Source organism: Copidosoma floridanum, unplaced genomic scaffold, assembly GCF_036245765.1.
Source record: "Copidosoma floridanum isolate Cflo_tuat_1 unplaced genomic scaffold, Cflo_Japanese_pri ptg000020l, whole genome shotgun sequence".
Lineage (NCBI taxonomy): Eukaryota > Metazoa > Arthropoda > Insecta > Hymenoptera > Encyrtidae > Copidosoma > Copidosoma floridanum.
In genome coordinates, this window is record NW_028321897.1 from 2,515,737 (window position 1) to 2,532,100 (window position 16,364).

The following is a 16,364-nucleotide window of genomic DNA, read 5'->3' on the forward strand; positions in this document are numbered from 1 at the left end:
CCGTCTATCTATTTGTTGTCAAATCATTATCACACAGGGGAAGACAATCACACGTGGTATAATATACTACGTGCATCATGCGTGTGATGAGGTGTTTTCCGCAATCGTTACCAGAGCAAGTAATTTTCGGTAAGTTGCGCTCTACATTACCGTCAGATCGGAAAGTCAACTATATATACCTTTAATTTACTGGCGCTCTGTAGCTCTGTTGTACGAGTAGTCCGGTAGCTGAAGCAATCAATAAGGAACAAATCGGAGATAGCGTCCAAACTTTGCAGATCGCTTCGTATTATGGTCTGTAAACATGGAAAAATAGTTTTGTCCAACCAAACCACGGGCTTCAATTGTTATTAAACAATTAGTAAAAATTTACCATTTTTTTTCTTAGTTTTTCTCATATAACTTTTTTTGTGGCTGTCGGATTGCAAAAATAGCTAAAGATATTTTGTTCGTTATTTAATTATCTACCAATCTGTGTAAATTAGATCATTGGAAGACTTTTTTTCGCGAAGTTATATTGCAAAAAAGTGCAAAAATCGTCGTTATAAATTGTCATTTTGAAACATCCATAACTTTTATAATGTTTGATGAAAATGCTTCAAAATTTGGTATTCGATAGCTCTTATAGAGATCTTAAGCCATGCTCAAGGCTTTTCTTGTATTATGAAAAATAACGTAAATAAACTATAATTAATTAAAAAATTCATTTGATTGTCCTGATCGTTAAAATTGAGCTAGACTGAAACTTTAAAATGGATTTTATTCAGAATACAAAGGACTTCAATATTGTAAAAAAAAAAATTTTTTTTTCAATTTTTACCCCGATTTTTTACAAAATTTAATTTTGCAATATTAACAAATTAACATTACTCGATCATTTTCTATTGTGGAGAAGTAGAACTAGTTCCATCTAATAGTGTATATTTTTACACAAATTTACAAAAAAAAATTTTTACGATATGATGTTTTTAACTATAGTTATTAACAGTTTAGTGTTTTTTGCAATTGTTTAATTTCTATCGGTTTTTTCAATTAAAAAAAAATATTTTAGTATCTACATAGCATCTGTTGTTGTTATATATGACTTACAGATTTTTTAACAAATAATTGACAGTTAGAAAAAATTACTTATTTATACAGTTTTACGTGCGATAACGGCCTATGTACGGCGGATTGCATATTTCAGGCGTTTCCATACCAGTTCGAAAAATCATATTATTTGATCTTTTACTTTTATTATTGTTTTGTAATAACTAAAAATACATAAACATACATTTTTATACAAAATTTATTATGTGAATGCAAGAAAATACGATGTACATGATATTTGTTGCATAAATTTTTTATAAAATACTATTTCTTATATTTTACGTTTTTTTGTTACTGGTGTGTGATCACTATCACTCTCGGTGTCATCTTCTATTTCGGCGAACAAGATGTCATCAGAATCGTCTTCTAATACTATATAATTAGGAAAAGCATTTTACTGTGAAGGTAAAAATTGTGCTAACATGGAAGACAGAATAGTGTCTCTTAGTGAAGATGAAGATGATAACGACATATACAGTACTCAGAACGTAGAGCATGAGCAAATTCAAATTCAGATGAGTGAATTAGTATCTTTAGCTATTTTTGCAATCCGACAGCCACAAAAAAAGTTATATGAGAAAAACTAAGAAAAAAAATGGTAAATTTTTACTAATTGTTTAATAACAATTGAAGCCCGTGGTTTGGTTGGACAAAACTATTTTTCCATGTTTACAGACCATAATACAAAGCGATCTGCAAAGTTTGGACGCTATCTCCGATTTGTTCCTCATTGATTGCTTCAGCTACCGGAGTATCGGTATACTGAATAACCTTCGACCTTCGTTCGAGACGTGACACATATTTGCATATACAATGTGTATGTGCATATACACATTCACTTCCATTAATCTTTTGTTTGTTTATGCTTGTTTATTCCTTTCTTACGAGGTGTGATCAAAAAGTAAGGTGACTTTTTGAATTGCGCGTGCTCTTTACACTCTCAGTTAAAAAATTTTTTTTTTATTATGTTGGTACACTAGTCACGATCATTATGTGGTACAACATCACCCAATCAGAAATCTAAAGAGGCTACCTCAATAGTTCATGAGGGCCTCACGAGGCAGCCTCAGTAGTACCTCAAGAGGTGCATCATGGATCACGGGGAGCAGTTGAGGCCCTCGTGAGGTCACCCCAATAACCAAATTTTATCTCATGTAAACAGATTTTTTGGAGCTGTCAAACAGAAAAAACATTGAAACTGAATTATTTCTATAAATTAGTAGTGACTAAAAAGTTTCCCAAAAAATGAGAGACAACATAAAACGGTCACTATTATTAAATAAAGAAAGGGCTAAAAAATATCGTGATGCGAAGCGTATTTAAGTATATAATAATAGTGTGATTACATCAGATAGCTCAGACTTGATGGATATTTCCATACAAGATGACAATGGAGTAGCTTATCCTCCACTAAATTATTTTATAAATGTTGATCAATTTGAAAGAGATCAACAAAAATTATTGGCCGATAGCGACGGAATAAATAGTGAAAATTCCCATACAATTGTTGATGAACCTAAACAAGAATCTTCAGTAACAGAAGAGCTGAGGAATTAGGCTGTAGAATGTAATATTACTCATTCAAATATTGATTCGTTGTTGAAGCGACTGAAAAAATTTCATCCGGTGCTGCCACTTACAGCTTACAGCTAAAACTTTATTAAAAAGAAATCACAAATTAAAAGATAAAATAAAAAAATTCAACGAAGATTATTTATTTTCTAAAAATATTACTTTAGGGCTGAAACACTTTCCAAGTTCTGAAACTAATCTTAAACGTTTTTTTTGTTTTTTTTGTTTATGCTTACATAGAGATACAGCTCTTATGGAGGATACCTCACTAGGGCCCCACGCCCCCCCCCCCGTGATACGGCCTCACTAGGCCCTCCAGTGGCAAATGGGGTGACCTCGCGAGGTACTCATGAGCGCCCCACTAAGATTTCTGATCGGGCATCAGGGCCTGGCCATAGGCGCCATACCCTTTCAATAACCTCATTACCATACTGGCCAGGGCCTGCCTGGGCCACCTGGTGTTTAGCTACGGCCGTCTAGTGGTCATCTGGTTATTTCTTGTCGGGATCTTACACACCGTGCCATTCTCACATCACATCTCATTGGCTGCATTCGGCTATCGACACCAGAAAGTAAATATAAAAAACATGGCAACGTCGCGTCGTTGGAGGCGCCACTGTCACTATATTTACTGGTGCTTGTCTATAGTCTTAATGTTGGTAGCGCCATTTGAGATTAGTTTGCTAGGTCGCCATCCCCATTATGTGAACGATGTAAAATCCGAGAATATAGAAACACGTCCTTTCATTTACCAACGTTGAAAGTGAAAACAAATCTAGGCCTAGCTCGACTTTCTGTACATGAAGGGACGTGTTCATAATGTATAAATACAAGGTGTAGCGTTGCGCATCCATTTTAATTGACGAATCAAGAACGCTTGCATCGGGCCGCCATGTCTGCCTGCGAATTTCCAAAGCTTTTAAAATACCAATCGTATTAACATCAAGAAACTCGTGTAACAATATATATATTTTTTATTTCAATATTTTCATTCCAGTTGTTTCAGTGACCAAACGCACAATTCATGAATATTTACACAGAAAAAACTGACTAGATAGGTAAACATTCATCAATTGACGTATGTGTATGTCTGTATGTATATATATCTCACTTTGAGGTGGATGCGGGGGATAGGTTTTAGTTTCAACTTTAGCCACTTTATTTCATTGTACAGGCACTTCGGCGCTGTAGTAGTCACATCTTCCTCAAATATGGTATAGCGATGGAAGGTGGAGACGAAAATGAGACCTCGGAACGCCACACCTTGTATTTTTACATAATGGACGATTTTCTATACGCTAGTTAAGTACCGCCGACAGCGCCACTTTTGGTGGTTTAATCGCGACTTGTTATGATGAATATTAAAAAATTAAAACGTGCTTTGTAAATAATAATAATAGACGTGGGTCTGTCGTGATTAAATAAAGCGGATTTTCTTTTTATTTACTCGTGGTAGTGCATATAATAGAGTCTGCACCACCACTTTTGGTAAAATGTACCAAAAAGTAATGCAATGTTAATTATATAAAATATTTAATGTAAAAATGAGATCTGAAAGATAAATTAGTATACTGTAAAGAAATTAACGTATCCGTTTACAAATGTTCACCGCTCATTGTGTGCTCGATTAATTTGTCTTCTATTTGTTTGGACAAAAAACTAGAACATCTAAGTGTTCCTGGTGATGTAAACATTTATAGGCCATCAACAACAGCAACTTCAACATAATATTCTATTTACTGATTTGTTGTAATTACTATTCATTATTTCATTCAGTTAACCTTGAACAAAAAAGGCTATTCGTTGGAATTAAAATCAAAAAAGTAACTTATTACTACTTACATTATTAACCAGCTCGTGCTAAAAATACCAGTTCTTTATTGATTGAATAAAGAAAGGTGGATGTGTGAAGTTATCCGCAAATTTGGATATTAATTATATCTTTGTCGTAACACTTAATATTGTAATATTTATCAACTTACAAATTAAAATGACTTTTCACTGATTTTTCAAAATCTCATTTTCAAATTTACCTGCGCTTGATCGGTCTCAGCCAATCACGCAACGAATAAACAGGCTTTATCACGTGACCCATCGTTTTTTTAAGATAGGAAACGTTCAACGATTGTAATAAGATAAAAACTGCTCTTAGTTATTTGTGCAAAGCTATTAATTTTGTTCTTTTGAAGAAGTGCATTAGAGTTATATTTCAAGGATCTGGTATAAAACAGAAATGATAGTTCTAGATAGAGCTTGAAGTTATTTCCACGTTTAAATATTAATAAACAGTTGTAATAGCCATAAATAAAATAGCCATATGCATGTACGTTGAAGTGAGAATTGTTAAAATAGAGTATCGTAGTTACGGTCAGTGCAGTAATGCAGGGTGGAAGTTGTTTCATCAGATGCCAGACAATGGGCGCGCGGTGTAAGTATAGGTAAACACTTATGAATCGGGAGACTCGGGAGACTTTTCGTGCATAGCCAAAATTCCTCCGGGAGCGATAAGGAAACGTAGAGCGCTTTCACTTTTCAACTGGATAGGTGTATATGGTCAAGAGCAACACGTGATGGGAAATATTGCATTATACTCACCAAGAGAGGAAAAATAGAGAAAGTCTCTATTTGCCAAGAATGTGATGTTTGTTTCCTTCCGTGGATTGCACACCGATTTTTCACTAAGTAATGCTGCGTTAAGAGCAAATTCCAAGTTTTTGCAACTCATGCGCTTACTTCAGAGGGCTCTATCGTCTTTTGACTCGACCTTCGAGCATATATTGCCTCTGCACGTTGCTCAAGTAAACATTGTAAACATAACAGTGAACGCATGAGTTGTAAAAAGTAAATATGCCCCCATAACTGACCGAGAGACGAAATCATCTATCTGCAAAGAAAGTTCAGTCTTTTGTTGCAGTGGGGTGAAAAAAATTTGTTTACGCGCCAATGAAAATCATCTGAGTGAAAGACTCACGATAGGTGATAATAATTAGTAGTAAGAATGACTGAAGTCAAGATTTGAAACTGACACTTAAATTTAATAATTGTCACTATTAGGTATTACCAGTTATTATTTTCTTTTATTTTCGTCCTGAATAACATCTCAAAGTATAATATACAAAAGAAAAAACGATAATAATTACTCTGATTTCCAACCCATTGAGACTTACAGTTTACGATATTTAATATTTGTTATTATCATGATATGCTCGAGTAGTTTATGATAATTTTCTTACATTACAACTGATTGCTAAAAAAAATTGTTAATCATTGTTATATAATGATGGAATAAAACAATATTCTTCAATTTCCAAACAAAAAAAATTACTACTAACTTTAACTCTTCGAATGACTTGGTAACAGCCTGTAATAAATCAATTGTAAACACTATTAGTACCTCAAATCCTGACGTTATTATTTCATATTATTAGTTTTAAGTGTTTACCTTTTTTTTATAAATAATACATAATAAAATGAATGATATTATTTTTGCTTGTATAAAATTTATATTAATTTTTTGTAAGATGAAAACCTCGTAGGAATTTTTAAAAATAACTTTATAGAATTTTTATGAAAGGCTTTTACAACCAACTTTTTATTTCACCAATAGTCGAGCTAATAAAGCCTTATACTTGGAGTGTGAAAGTAATTTAAAAATTATAAAATAAGGATAAAACTGCGTTTCATTTTGCGACGTTTGAGGTAGAGTAACCATAAATCCATATAAATCTAAGTATCCTGTGAGACAATTTTCTATGAGATTAATGATATTGTCAGGTAGAAATTATTCTCATTTAAAAATAATGTAGCTGTTACCGTAACAAACTGCACAATATAGCGAAACGTTCGATAAATTTTGTGTCGAAAATCTAAGGAGCCATATAATCCCAGCACGGGTGGTATGGTATGTTTTGAGACTCAACAGACCTATGCGTTGTAAACAGGTGGTTTGAATTAGACCTAAGTAGAAAAAAATGAAGAATAAATTTTTGTCTTCCAAAGCGTATGATGATGAAATAATTTTAAAATACCCATTTTTTTAAGTGTTATTGGAAATAATAGCTCAGTCACCTATGTTTTTAGGTGTTATTTATTAAATTATTTGCCCATTATATATATACCATGGTTGTGTTATAATAATACGTTTTTTCACTGCAAATCATAGATTTTGACGGTTATTAATGTCTATTATTTAATATAAAAATATTCAGTCTCATCTGATTGTTCCATCCACGTAGCCTCTCGAGAAATATTTTTGAACTATCAATTATTATTAACAAACGATGAAAATATCATTTCCCAAGGTATACGATGAATTTAGATTAATAGTTTGATTCATTGTCATTACACTTCATGAGACGTTAAAAAATATTTTTTTATAGTACGAATTCCTATATAAATAGGGATTAGCGACAGGTAGAGATCGCTGGCCTTACCAGAATCTTCTCCGGGGAAAGGCTACACAGTGGCGAGTAGGTAGACCCGATGCACCATTAGTGCAGAGAGTGCCAGCTTAATTGGTACGGTGTTTTACTGGAGATAATCCCACTGTGCTCATGGTATATGGTAGGTAAAATATCAGTTAGATGATTGGTAAGTGGGTGCAGCAATGTACCCCCACACAGGTGGTGAGTAGGTAGCCCCGGTGACAAGGCTAGTAGGCCGTCGCGGTAACCCATAAAAAAAAAAAAAAAATTTAACTTTTAAATAAAAAAATTTTCGTTTTAACGAGTAAAGTGTTACGTAAGTACAAAGTGCACGTACCAAAAGTTTAACTGATGAAAAAAAATTTTTTTTTAACAAGTATTATGAACTTTTGATGACCGTTAAATGCTAAATGCCAATATTATACACTGGGAGGAAAAAAAATTATAAAGAAAAAATTTGTTATTTTCAATAGTAAAAATTATTGTTTTAACACTTAAAATTGTAGTTAGAACAGTAAAAATTTCTATGCGGGAAAGTAAATTAATTAACCGATCTTTTTAAGGTTTACTGATCCAGCATGTTAATTATTACTGATCTAACCACAATGCTAACTATTTAAAATACAATTGTAACTATTAAAACAGTAATGTTTACTGTTAAAAATATCAACGTCCCCCTTTTTTGCCAACTTGCATCCAATTTACTGTGCGGAATGGTAATTTTTTCTGGAATTTCTCTATAATTTTCAGTAACGTACACAGCCCCAGGTTCCCCGTATGACTTTGATATGTTGGAACTTGAAGATGATGTCGATTCCGTTTGTACATATTATTTATTATGTAAGCTTCATTAATTTATACTTTGCAACAAGGTATACACCTCTGATGATTACTCGTATACAGTAATTAAACAGTATTTTTTAAGATCAATGGTTGCAATTCATTGTGTTACTTTGTACAGTATTTCATTGAGAACTTCATCACACATCTTTCTCAATCAGCACAGTCAAAGTCGAACTATTTCCCCTGAAACGTAAAGTAAAAGAAAGCTGCGGCTGCAAGAAAGTTATTTCCATGAGTTACTCGTACGCATGCATCGGAAAGTCTGCCGATTTCCCCTCAAAAACGAAAGCCCATAATCACCGACACACATAGCCGATTTGACATTATGCGCTCGATCCAACGGAAAAAGAGAAGAAAAAAAAAAAAAAAAAAAAAACGTGTCGTTGTCCAGAGTGGCCCATCAGTCGAAGAAGACACCAAGGCTACTTCCCCGTTCCGACAGTACCAATCGGGGAGAGCCCCTCCCGTGCACACAAACGAAACGGAAGATCCGACGATGTCCCCTCGCACAAAAGTCACAATAGTGTGCCCCACTATTCGATCTCTTCGAGCGTATGGGTGCACCCACACACGCACTAGCGAAAGACACTCACGGCAGATCGCGGTCGCCGTCAGGTCAAGATTCCCTTCAGTCGCACTCGGCGCAACGCTGACGCTGCAGCTGTTCGGTGCATTATTGTAGCATCTGTGCATCGGGGCCGGAGTCGGGTCACGCCTATTTTTTCGCCGCTGGGTAGAAAGGAGCATCACGATGGGCCGTCTGGGCTTCAACATCGGGCGCGAGAAGGAGGCGAGCAAAAACGTGGAGGCCGGGGTCGTCGCGGCCGACCAGCAGAACGCGAAGAACGAGTACGTAGAGATTGGCGAGCTCGTTCTCGCCATCGAGGAGGAAAACCGGAGGACCACCAAAGTGAGTTTGTACATACGCATACGGGGCTCATTTGCGTTTTTGCTCGCGCGTGCGACGAGTGGAAATTTTTCCGGGGAGGAGAGGTCCCCGTTTTGCTTTTAGAAAGTCGGTTGGCTGTACCGATGTTTCAGACCTGGTTTTTTTTTTCCCTTTTTAACCGTGCAGTCAAACGCATAACAAGGAGCCTTCATTTTTCGAGGCGTTATGTCAATGTAGGTGATCGGTAAACAATGTCCTCTCGGTTTCGGAGGTTCCTTACAGTGGACGTTTCAAAATTTTTGTTAATTCGGAGTTGACCTGTTGCGAGCAGGTACGTAATATACAACCATACCGATGATACTGAATTGTAATTTTTGTTACCATGTTTCGTTGGCCGACCTCTTTGGCATTAAAATTACATGCAATCAGCACATGGTGTGCATATTTTATTTATTCGCTGCGTGCAATTCGATGGTGAAAGGATTGGCGCTAGTTGTCACTTTTAACGTGTTTACTGATGGAAAAGTCTCGAATTTCCCCGGATGCATGAACTGATTTTCCTCCGTAAGATTTAATACGCTGATCCTGAAGAGTGGGGGCATCAGTGAGTGCACTTGCACGCAGAGTACTCTGAAAATGTTTGAATAAAACTGCACCGCAAGATTAAGCTCATCAATAAGGAAAACAAAAAAAAACTTTAAAAAATTTTGATTCAACGCGTACTATTCCAGGTGTCGTCAATTGAAAATCAGTTAATTATAACAGCATGGAGCTCGATATGTGGATGATTTTTTAAGAATTTTTTTTGAAAGCCTTTGTATTGATTTTTAATAAACGATTTATTAGAGAATAAGTAGTGGATCAAAATTTTGTAAAGAGAATTTTTTTGTTCGACTTTATGAGGTTAATCCTGTGGCTTGATCTCGGAGTACAGTTTTCCTGCAATATTTTTGGAACACTCAGTATGTTTACCAAGTTTCGCGTACCTCGAGCGCATATAGACAAGTGAAAGAAAAAGATTCGAATGTTATATCCACACATACACGTCAAATGAAAACGAACACAGTCGTAAATGTAAAAAAAGATATCGATGCAGGCAATGTTTATGTTGTGTATGCTTGATAAAGATAGATTGTTTCAAAAACTCATAAATGGATGGTTTATATTATCTATTGAAATTTTAAATGTGTTATTTCTTATAAAGTTGAGGTGGCGAGTAATACTTGTAAGAAATATCGCTTAGAAATCGTCTTTGCTACCACCATATATATTGGCAATTGTAAGGGTTTAGTGTATTAATTTAGAAGAGTCAATATTTGACGCAAAAAATCATACAAGAATTCTTTAAAAAATACTACAACCAAAACTTTTCCGTACAAGACTAATATTTCACTAATCGAACTTTCTAAAGCCAAAATACTTGAATTGAAACTACAATATGTTTTATACAGTGGCGCCGTCTGTCAGGAGTACTGAGCGCAGTGATAATACTCTTGTCCGCCTACATTTTCCTTGCGCAGTCAAGAGTTTTCTGCAATGACCAAGCAGGTAAAGTGATGCCTTTAATAATTCTTGCGTATAGTGAATCATTATAATCAATTCTGCAAAGACAAAAGGTTTCTTCGTGACTGGGTTGGAATAATTTATTGAAACTTTTCAACTGCCAAAGTGATTTTTACACCATAAATTATATGCATGATATTTTAGTTCATTAAAAATATTTTTTTCAGCCACTGTGGAAGCTCAAGACTTGACATGGTACTCTTCGCAGATACAGGCTCTCAAAGGAGAAAATGATGGTATGTACTTGACAATTGTTGAATTGGATACGTTTTTTTAGTAAATACTTTTATCAAGAATGATGTTTTTTTATTACTCCTCGTTAAAAGGACAATCATTCTCGACGTACTTATCGAGTCATTGTTGTGATTGCGAAAGAAAAAAAATCCTGACTCGTAAATAAATTTAATCTTTGTCAATATTTTTAAACTCTCACGAAAATATTCCGGTCTGGAAATCTTTGTCATTGTAACACACATTGTAATTCGTTTTCAATTTACTTGAATGTCTTGCAACGTCGACAATATTTTTCCACATTATTAATCGCTATGATCATTCGATGAAAAAAATGATATTTCGTAAAGGTTCGCGACAAAAATGTGAACACACGTGTCTCTGTATTGATCATCGCTAACGAGTTTAAAAACAATACACAGCCTTTTCAAAAAACGTGGTTTTAAATCCCACAGAACTTCGGACCCAAAACCAAGAAAAAGTGAGGAACTGCAGCGCAGAGGAGTCCGAACGAATCCGTGATCTAGAGGAAACGATCGATACCGAGCGTGCGGTGTACTTCTCCAACCGCGTTAAGTCCCAGTTCTACCTCGAAGCCATGACCTCGAACTTCAAAGCCCTAGAAAAAAAGCACAAGGACCTGGAAAAGCAGTGCCAAGAGTCCCAGGAGGAACTCAAGACCGAGCTGAGGAAGCTGGGCGACGAGCGTGCCGAGCTCGAGCGCAAACTCACCGAGGCAAACCGCACACTTGAGCGCCAGACCAGACAGCCCAAGGCTAGCCCTACTCTTGCACCGCCGCCGACGACGACGACAACGACGACGACAACTATGAAAGCCAAGCCGAAGACCACGGAGGCTCCTGGGTACATCAAGAAACTCAACAACCTCGTCAAGGACATTGAGAGTGTAGGTCAATTTTTCGTGAACATCTTTACTGACGCGATATAAAATACATGTCTTCCTGTCATTATAATAATACTGCACTTCTCTTTTTTTTGGACATTCTCGAAATAATAAGACTTGAATGACGATGCCGTCAAAGTTGTGGTGTGTATTACATCTACGATGCAGTACCGCTATTTTTTGTGAGAAAAATTGATAAATTACTATTTGGGCGTCATGAAGATACGATAAAAAAAAGGTCTCGACCTGGAATTGAACTAGAAACTGCTTCCTTGAAGCAAAGTTCGATTCCACGCTAAGACCAGTTTTTTTATCCTTATTTGTCCTAATTTTTTTATCAAACAGTAACATACTAGGTCATGATGTGTGATTCCGCTTTGTTTTGATGCATACCAAACGTGTATATTTGGCTGTCCTTAACTTGAAAATCCGTTTCCAAAGTCAATTGCAGTTATTGTTACGATCAATATTTTTATTATGATTAATAGATATTCTACGCAACTCTTTACGAAACGTTTCTTCACACTGATCAATGTACCTCATCATGATATTTATAAATAAAACATTTCAATTTATTTCCAACGTTGATTTCGAGGTTATCGATAACTAGCGTTAAATTCTACGTATCACTCATAGCTTGCTTGGAATACAGCGGAATTAGAATCGAACTATCATCTGGAACTTTATGAAAGCAACCAAACGTATCAGAAAATTAAGTGGAACCCATCTTTTTTTCTATGACTTGAACTCGGATGATTAAATAACGTTTTTATAATTATCGGCTTATCAAATTAACAAGATAATGCTTCTGATACGTTATAGATTTATTCGTGAGCTAAAATAATGGTGGTATTGCAGTATAGTGTAAAGTGTACGCTACAAGTTAGGTGACCTTGCCGATAAAGTCATATTATTTTAATAAGAATAGCTACCGATACTCATTATACATTAGCTGTTTTTTAAGGATAAAATAAAACAGCGAAAAATACCGAAACAGCTTCAACGCAAAAGCTTGTGTAACGAATTGGGACAATTTCATTTTATTTTTTTTTATCTTTATAAAATATAAATTTTCAACAAGTATAGAGACTGGCTTAACTAGCAATTATAATTTGACTTTATCATGTGAATCAGAAATTTTAAACAAAAATGTACGTGGCTGGCGTATGGATATAATATGTGTTTACATATTTTAGTTATTAAATATTAATATACACAACACATCACACTTTACCTGATGAATCGATTATGCAATAAAACTTCTTATGTAATATGTAAAATAGTTACATGTAAGTTTTGTTCCAGTTGTTGTTGTTACATTAGTTGGTATGCAAATATTTTGAGACATTTTTTTCTGAAAATCGTTGTTAAACAATAAACGATTTTAGATGTAGTGCATTATGCAAAAGGCATCAGTCATAATTGTAAAGTAAAAATCAACCATCTAAAAAAGTGTATTGGAAGAGGGTAACCTTTTTTTAAACAAATAAATACGTCGTCTGTACTTTTGACTATCAGAGTAAATATTTTCTTGTAAATGTACAGGTAATAACTGTAATCTTTTTTTTAATACTACTACAGTGACGTTTTCAGTATTATGTAATGTGGAGCGTTAACCAACTTCATTGTTAAATATCACTTATTAAAATTTACACATTTCATTTGTAAAATACAACTGATATTAAGCATAAGTGCACTTCTGTAAAATATCACAAAAATTTTATTTCAAATTAACAGATGATTTATTTTCTTACTCTTAAGTATTATAACTAAAAATATTATATGTAGTACCTGCAATTATTTTACAATAAAAATTATTGATATGAAAAAAATGAGCATTTATCCAATCGTGTATTTTTCAGGGTGCAGCTATTTTCAACTTTCAGGAATTCATGAAGAAGACCGATGACGTTTTTCGTTTCTAATCAGCGTGTGAAAAAAAAACGAAAAAAAAATTATTTCCTTATATTACTCACGTCAATTGTACGAAATAATGCAAGACAAAGACGAGTTCCGTAAGCAAACAGATGTAAATGACGATGTGACTCACCGGTAAAACGGCAAACTCGAAGAGCATGCATTCGTGTTTTTTAATATTCATAGTTGGCGTGGAAACAAGAGTAACATTAATGAGTTGCATTTTAATCGTGAACAAAGAGAAAGTACACGTACAAGTATTATCAATAATTTATCTGAGGGCAACGAGATTAGTTGTCCAGCCTGTTTTAGTTTTGTTTGATTTAAACGACAACAATGCATGTTTCATATGATTTTAAAGTAATCAAATTTAGATCCAAACATTTTGATTGTTTGAATGTGTATGTATGCTGTAGAGTTAAGAAGTTTTATTAAGACAATAGAATTTATTTAAAATATATTTTTTATATGATTTAAGTGTAAACAGAAAATAGCAATGATTCCAGAAGCAATAGTCAAATACATATTTTATGGAAAAAATACCTTACATTTACCTAATTTCTCAACACAAATGACCTCTATTTAATTTTACTGAAAAAAATGATACGTTAACAGAAAAAGTATATGCTTTACATACTTTAAAATACATATTTAGATTTTTTTTCATGGCGTAAATAAAAAACTGCAGTTAAATAGAGCGTACAGTAGAGGTATACATCCTCTCAATTCACCGTGTAGCATTTCAGTTTCACAATCAGACATTTTAATATTTTACAATTTTTTTTTTAATCCACACAATTTTTAAATTCAGAATGGCATTCATAAAATTTACTAATAAATATTTTTAAGGCAGAGTACTCTCCGAAGTTTTAGAAAACAAATGCGGTGTATAAAGTCAACACTTTTTCCAAAGTTAATATTTCTGACTTTTAACTCATTTAGCGACTTTTGTATTACGATTCATTTGAGGTCTTCAAAAATTTAAATTATTCACTTATATAAAGGGGGCTGTATTATAATAATTAGCTTACAAAAGCCCATTTTTTATAAATTTATGATCGATACGTTTAGTCTTCCAAAAATACATTACTAACCTTGTACTACAACAAACCAGCTGACCAATAATTTTCTTTAAATAAACCGAATAAAATAATTAAAAATCAACCTTTAGTCTGTGTAACAATACATAGCGTTGCCTCTAACTTGAAATTATTTTATCTATGAAACGGTGATGCTGGGAATGCTGTTAATTAAATATGTTTAAAAAATAATTATATGTACTTTTCAATCATAGCAAAATCTTAAGGTGCTTCTAATAAGTGAAAAAACTTCCTATATTTTTAAAACGAGTGTTGTATAAATAATTAACTTTTTAAGGACGGTACGGAAAATTTTAATATATTACCATAAAAATCATTTTTTATTCACGCACACTTTTTTAAAATTTTAGAAAAATTAATTTCATTGCTCTAATATTAATAAATAATAATTAATTTGATTAAAATGATTTTGCTCCAACCTCTGCAGTACGGTTTAGCTTTGTTGACATACATTAAGTCATTTCCGCAGGTGGCCACGAGAGTGGCAGCAAAGGCGGTAACACATAGCGGATATCCTTCCAACTTCCAACCTGAAACCCGAAAACGATTGGGGTTTGCTTGAGAAATAAGTAGTACCTGTAGGGGTAAATTACCTTATTACTGAGCACTGAAATTTTCAACAATAGTAGATTGTTTATTTCTCTATGTTTCTCGATGTACATTAAAGTAGTTTCATTTTATCTTCATCTTCAGCATCTTATACGGTTAAAACGACAAACGTTTTTTGCTATGTTACTTATTGTTTTGTTAAATAATTTTTTTAACGTTGATATTACTTGCTTGTATTATTGCACATGGTTATAAAATCAGCACTAGTTACTATGTCCCCAATTACTGCGCGGATATCTTCCATAAGGTTTTCATGTTGAAGCCCAGATCCAATTACTGCGAACGACAGCAAAGTTTTCATATATTATTGCTCTCATTTATAAGTATCAGTAGATGAAAAATTCGTAATATATAAGCACATGCATAGTATACATTGGACACAGAGCAACTTATAGAAATATTTTGTACTGTAAAAAAGTATATAGATTATGTGGGGGGGGGGCATTAAAAAATGTATGGAGGGTTGCAGGGAGCCAGAGACCTGACTTAGATTTTGTTAACTTGAGTATAAATTTAATTTATCAATATTTTTTTACTGATCAATTCAAAATTCGAATAAAAGATGTAAACAAAATCATGTTTATATTATAATATATAGTATTATTATAATGAGGTATAATAAAACATGCAATCAATTGTTTTCCAAGTATATTTGATATTTTTAAAATTTACCAACTCTTGTAATTCCGATATTTCCAGCAGAATAACAATTTTATTCTTCTGGTTTCCATACTCCAAGTCATTTAGGTTCATATTCATCCCATCATTAGTTAACTGCATCCTGTGCATTTAACTGATTCTAAGTGATTAAAAAAAAAACACGAATATTAGCAAGATCAAAAATTTTGAAAACTTGATGTAATTCTTATATAAAATTGTTTTAAACCTTTGAAATGTGTCTAGTTTTCATAATTGTCCTGAAAAACAAAACAAGTTGAGACAATTCCCAGTGTGCTATTTGCATTCTGACAAGCTCTAGATGCATCAATATCATCGATTGAAATGAAAAATCTCAAGAGCAGCTTTAAAATAGCTCAAACATCTCAGCAACTACAACATTAATTCAAGGGAACGAGTGACACAAAACCAAATACAAGCAACTCGATGTTCAATACATTACATACGTTAAAATCATACTATTTGTCGGGTATCGACTCTTTACACTTGTATTACAAAAAATAAAAACGTCACCGCCAATGCCCTTATGACCGCTTATTTATAAC

The 16,364-nt window shown here is 33.8% G+C and overlaps 1 protein-coding gene across 1 annotated transcript; it reads left to right on the forward strand.

The window, feature by feature from the left end:
- The first annotated feature begins 8,543 nt into the window (after positions 1 to 8,543).
- LOC106642009 (uncharacterized) lies at positions 8,544 to 13,974 on the forward strand. Its single transcript, XM_014356634.2, has 5 exons — positions 8,544 to 8,838; positions 10,269 to 10,365; positions 10,548 to 10,616; positions 11,067 to 11,518; positions 13,378 to 13,974. Exons 1-5 carry the CDS (start codon positions 8,680 to 8,682, stop codon positions 13,438 to 13,440), a joined length of 840 nt encoding a protein of 279 aa, XP_014212120.2. The 5' UTR covers positions 8,544 to 8,679; the 3' UTR covers positions 13,441 to 13,974.
- The last annotated feature ends 2,390 nt before the right edge of the window (positions 13,975 to 16,364 follow it).

Excerpts from the sequence above, each read along its gene's own strand:
- LOC106642009 (XM_014356634.2), top strand. The coding sequence starts at position 8,680 with ATGGGCCGTCTGGGCTTCAACATCGGGCGCGAGAAGGAGGCGAGCAAA. Across the intron at positions 10,366-10,547 it reads TTTCTGCAATGACCAAGCAG|CCACTGTGGAAGCTCAAGAC; the intron begins GTAAAGTGATGC and ends TATTTTTTTCAG. Across the intron at positions 10,617-11,066 it reads TCTCAAAGGAGAAAATGATG|AACTTCGGACCCAAAACCAA; the intron begins GTATGTACTTGA and ends TAAATCCCACAG.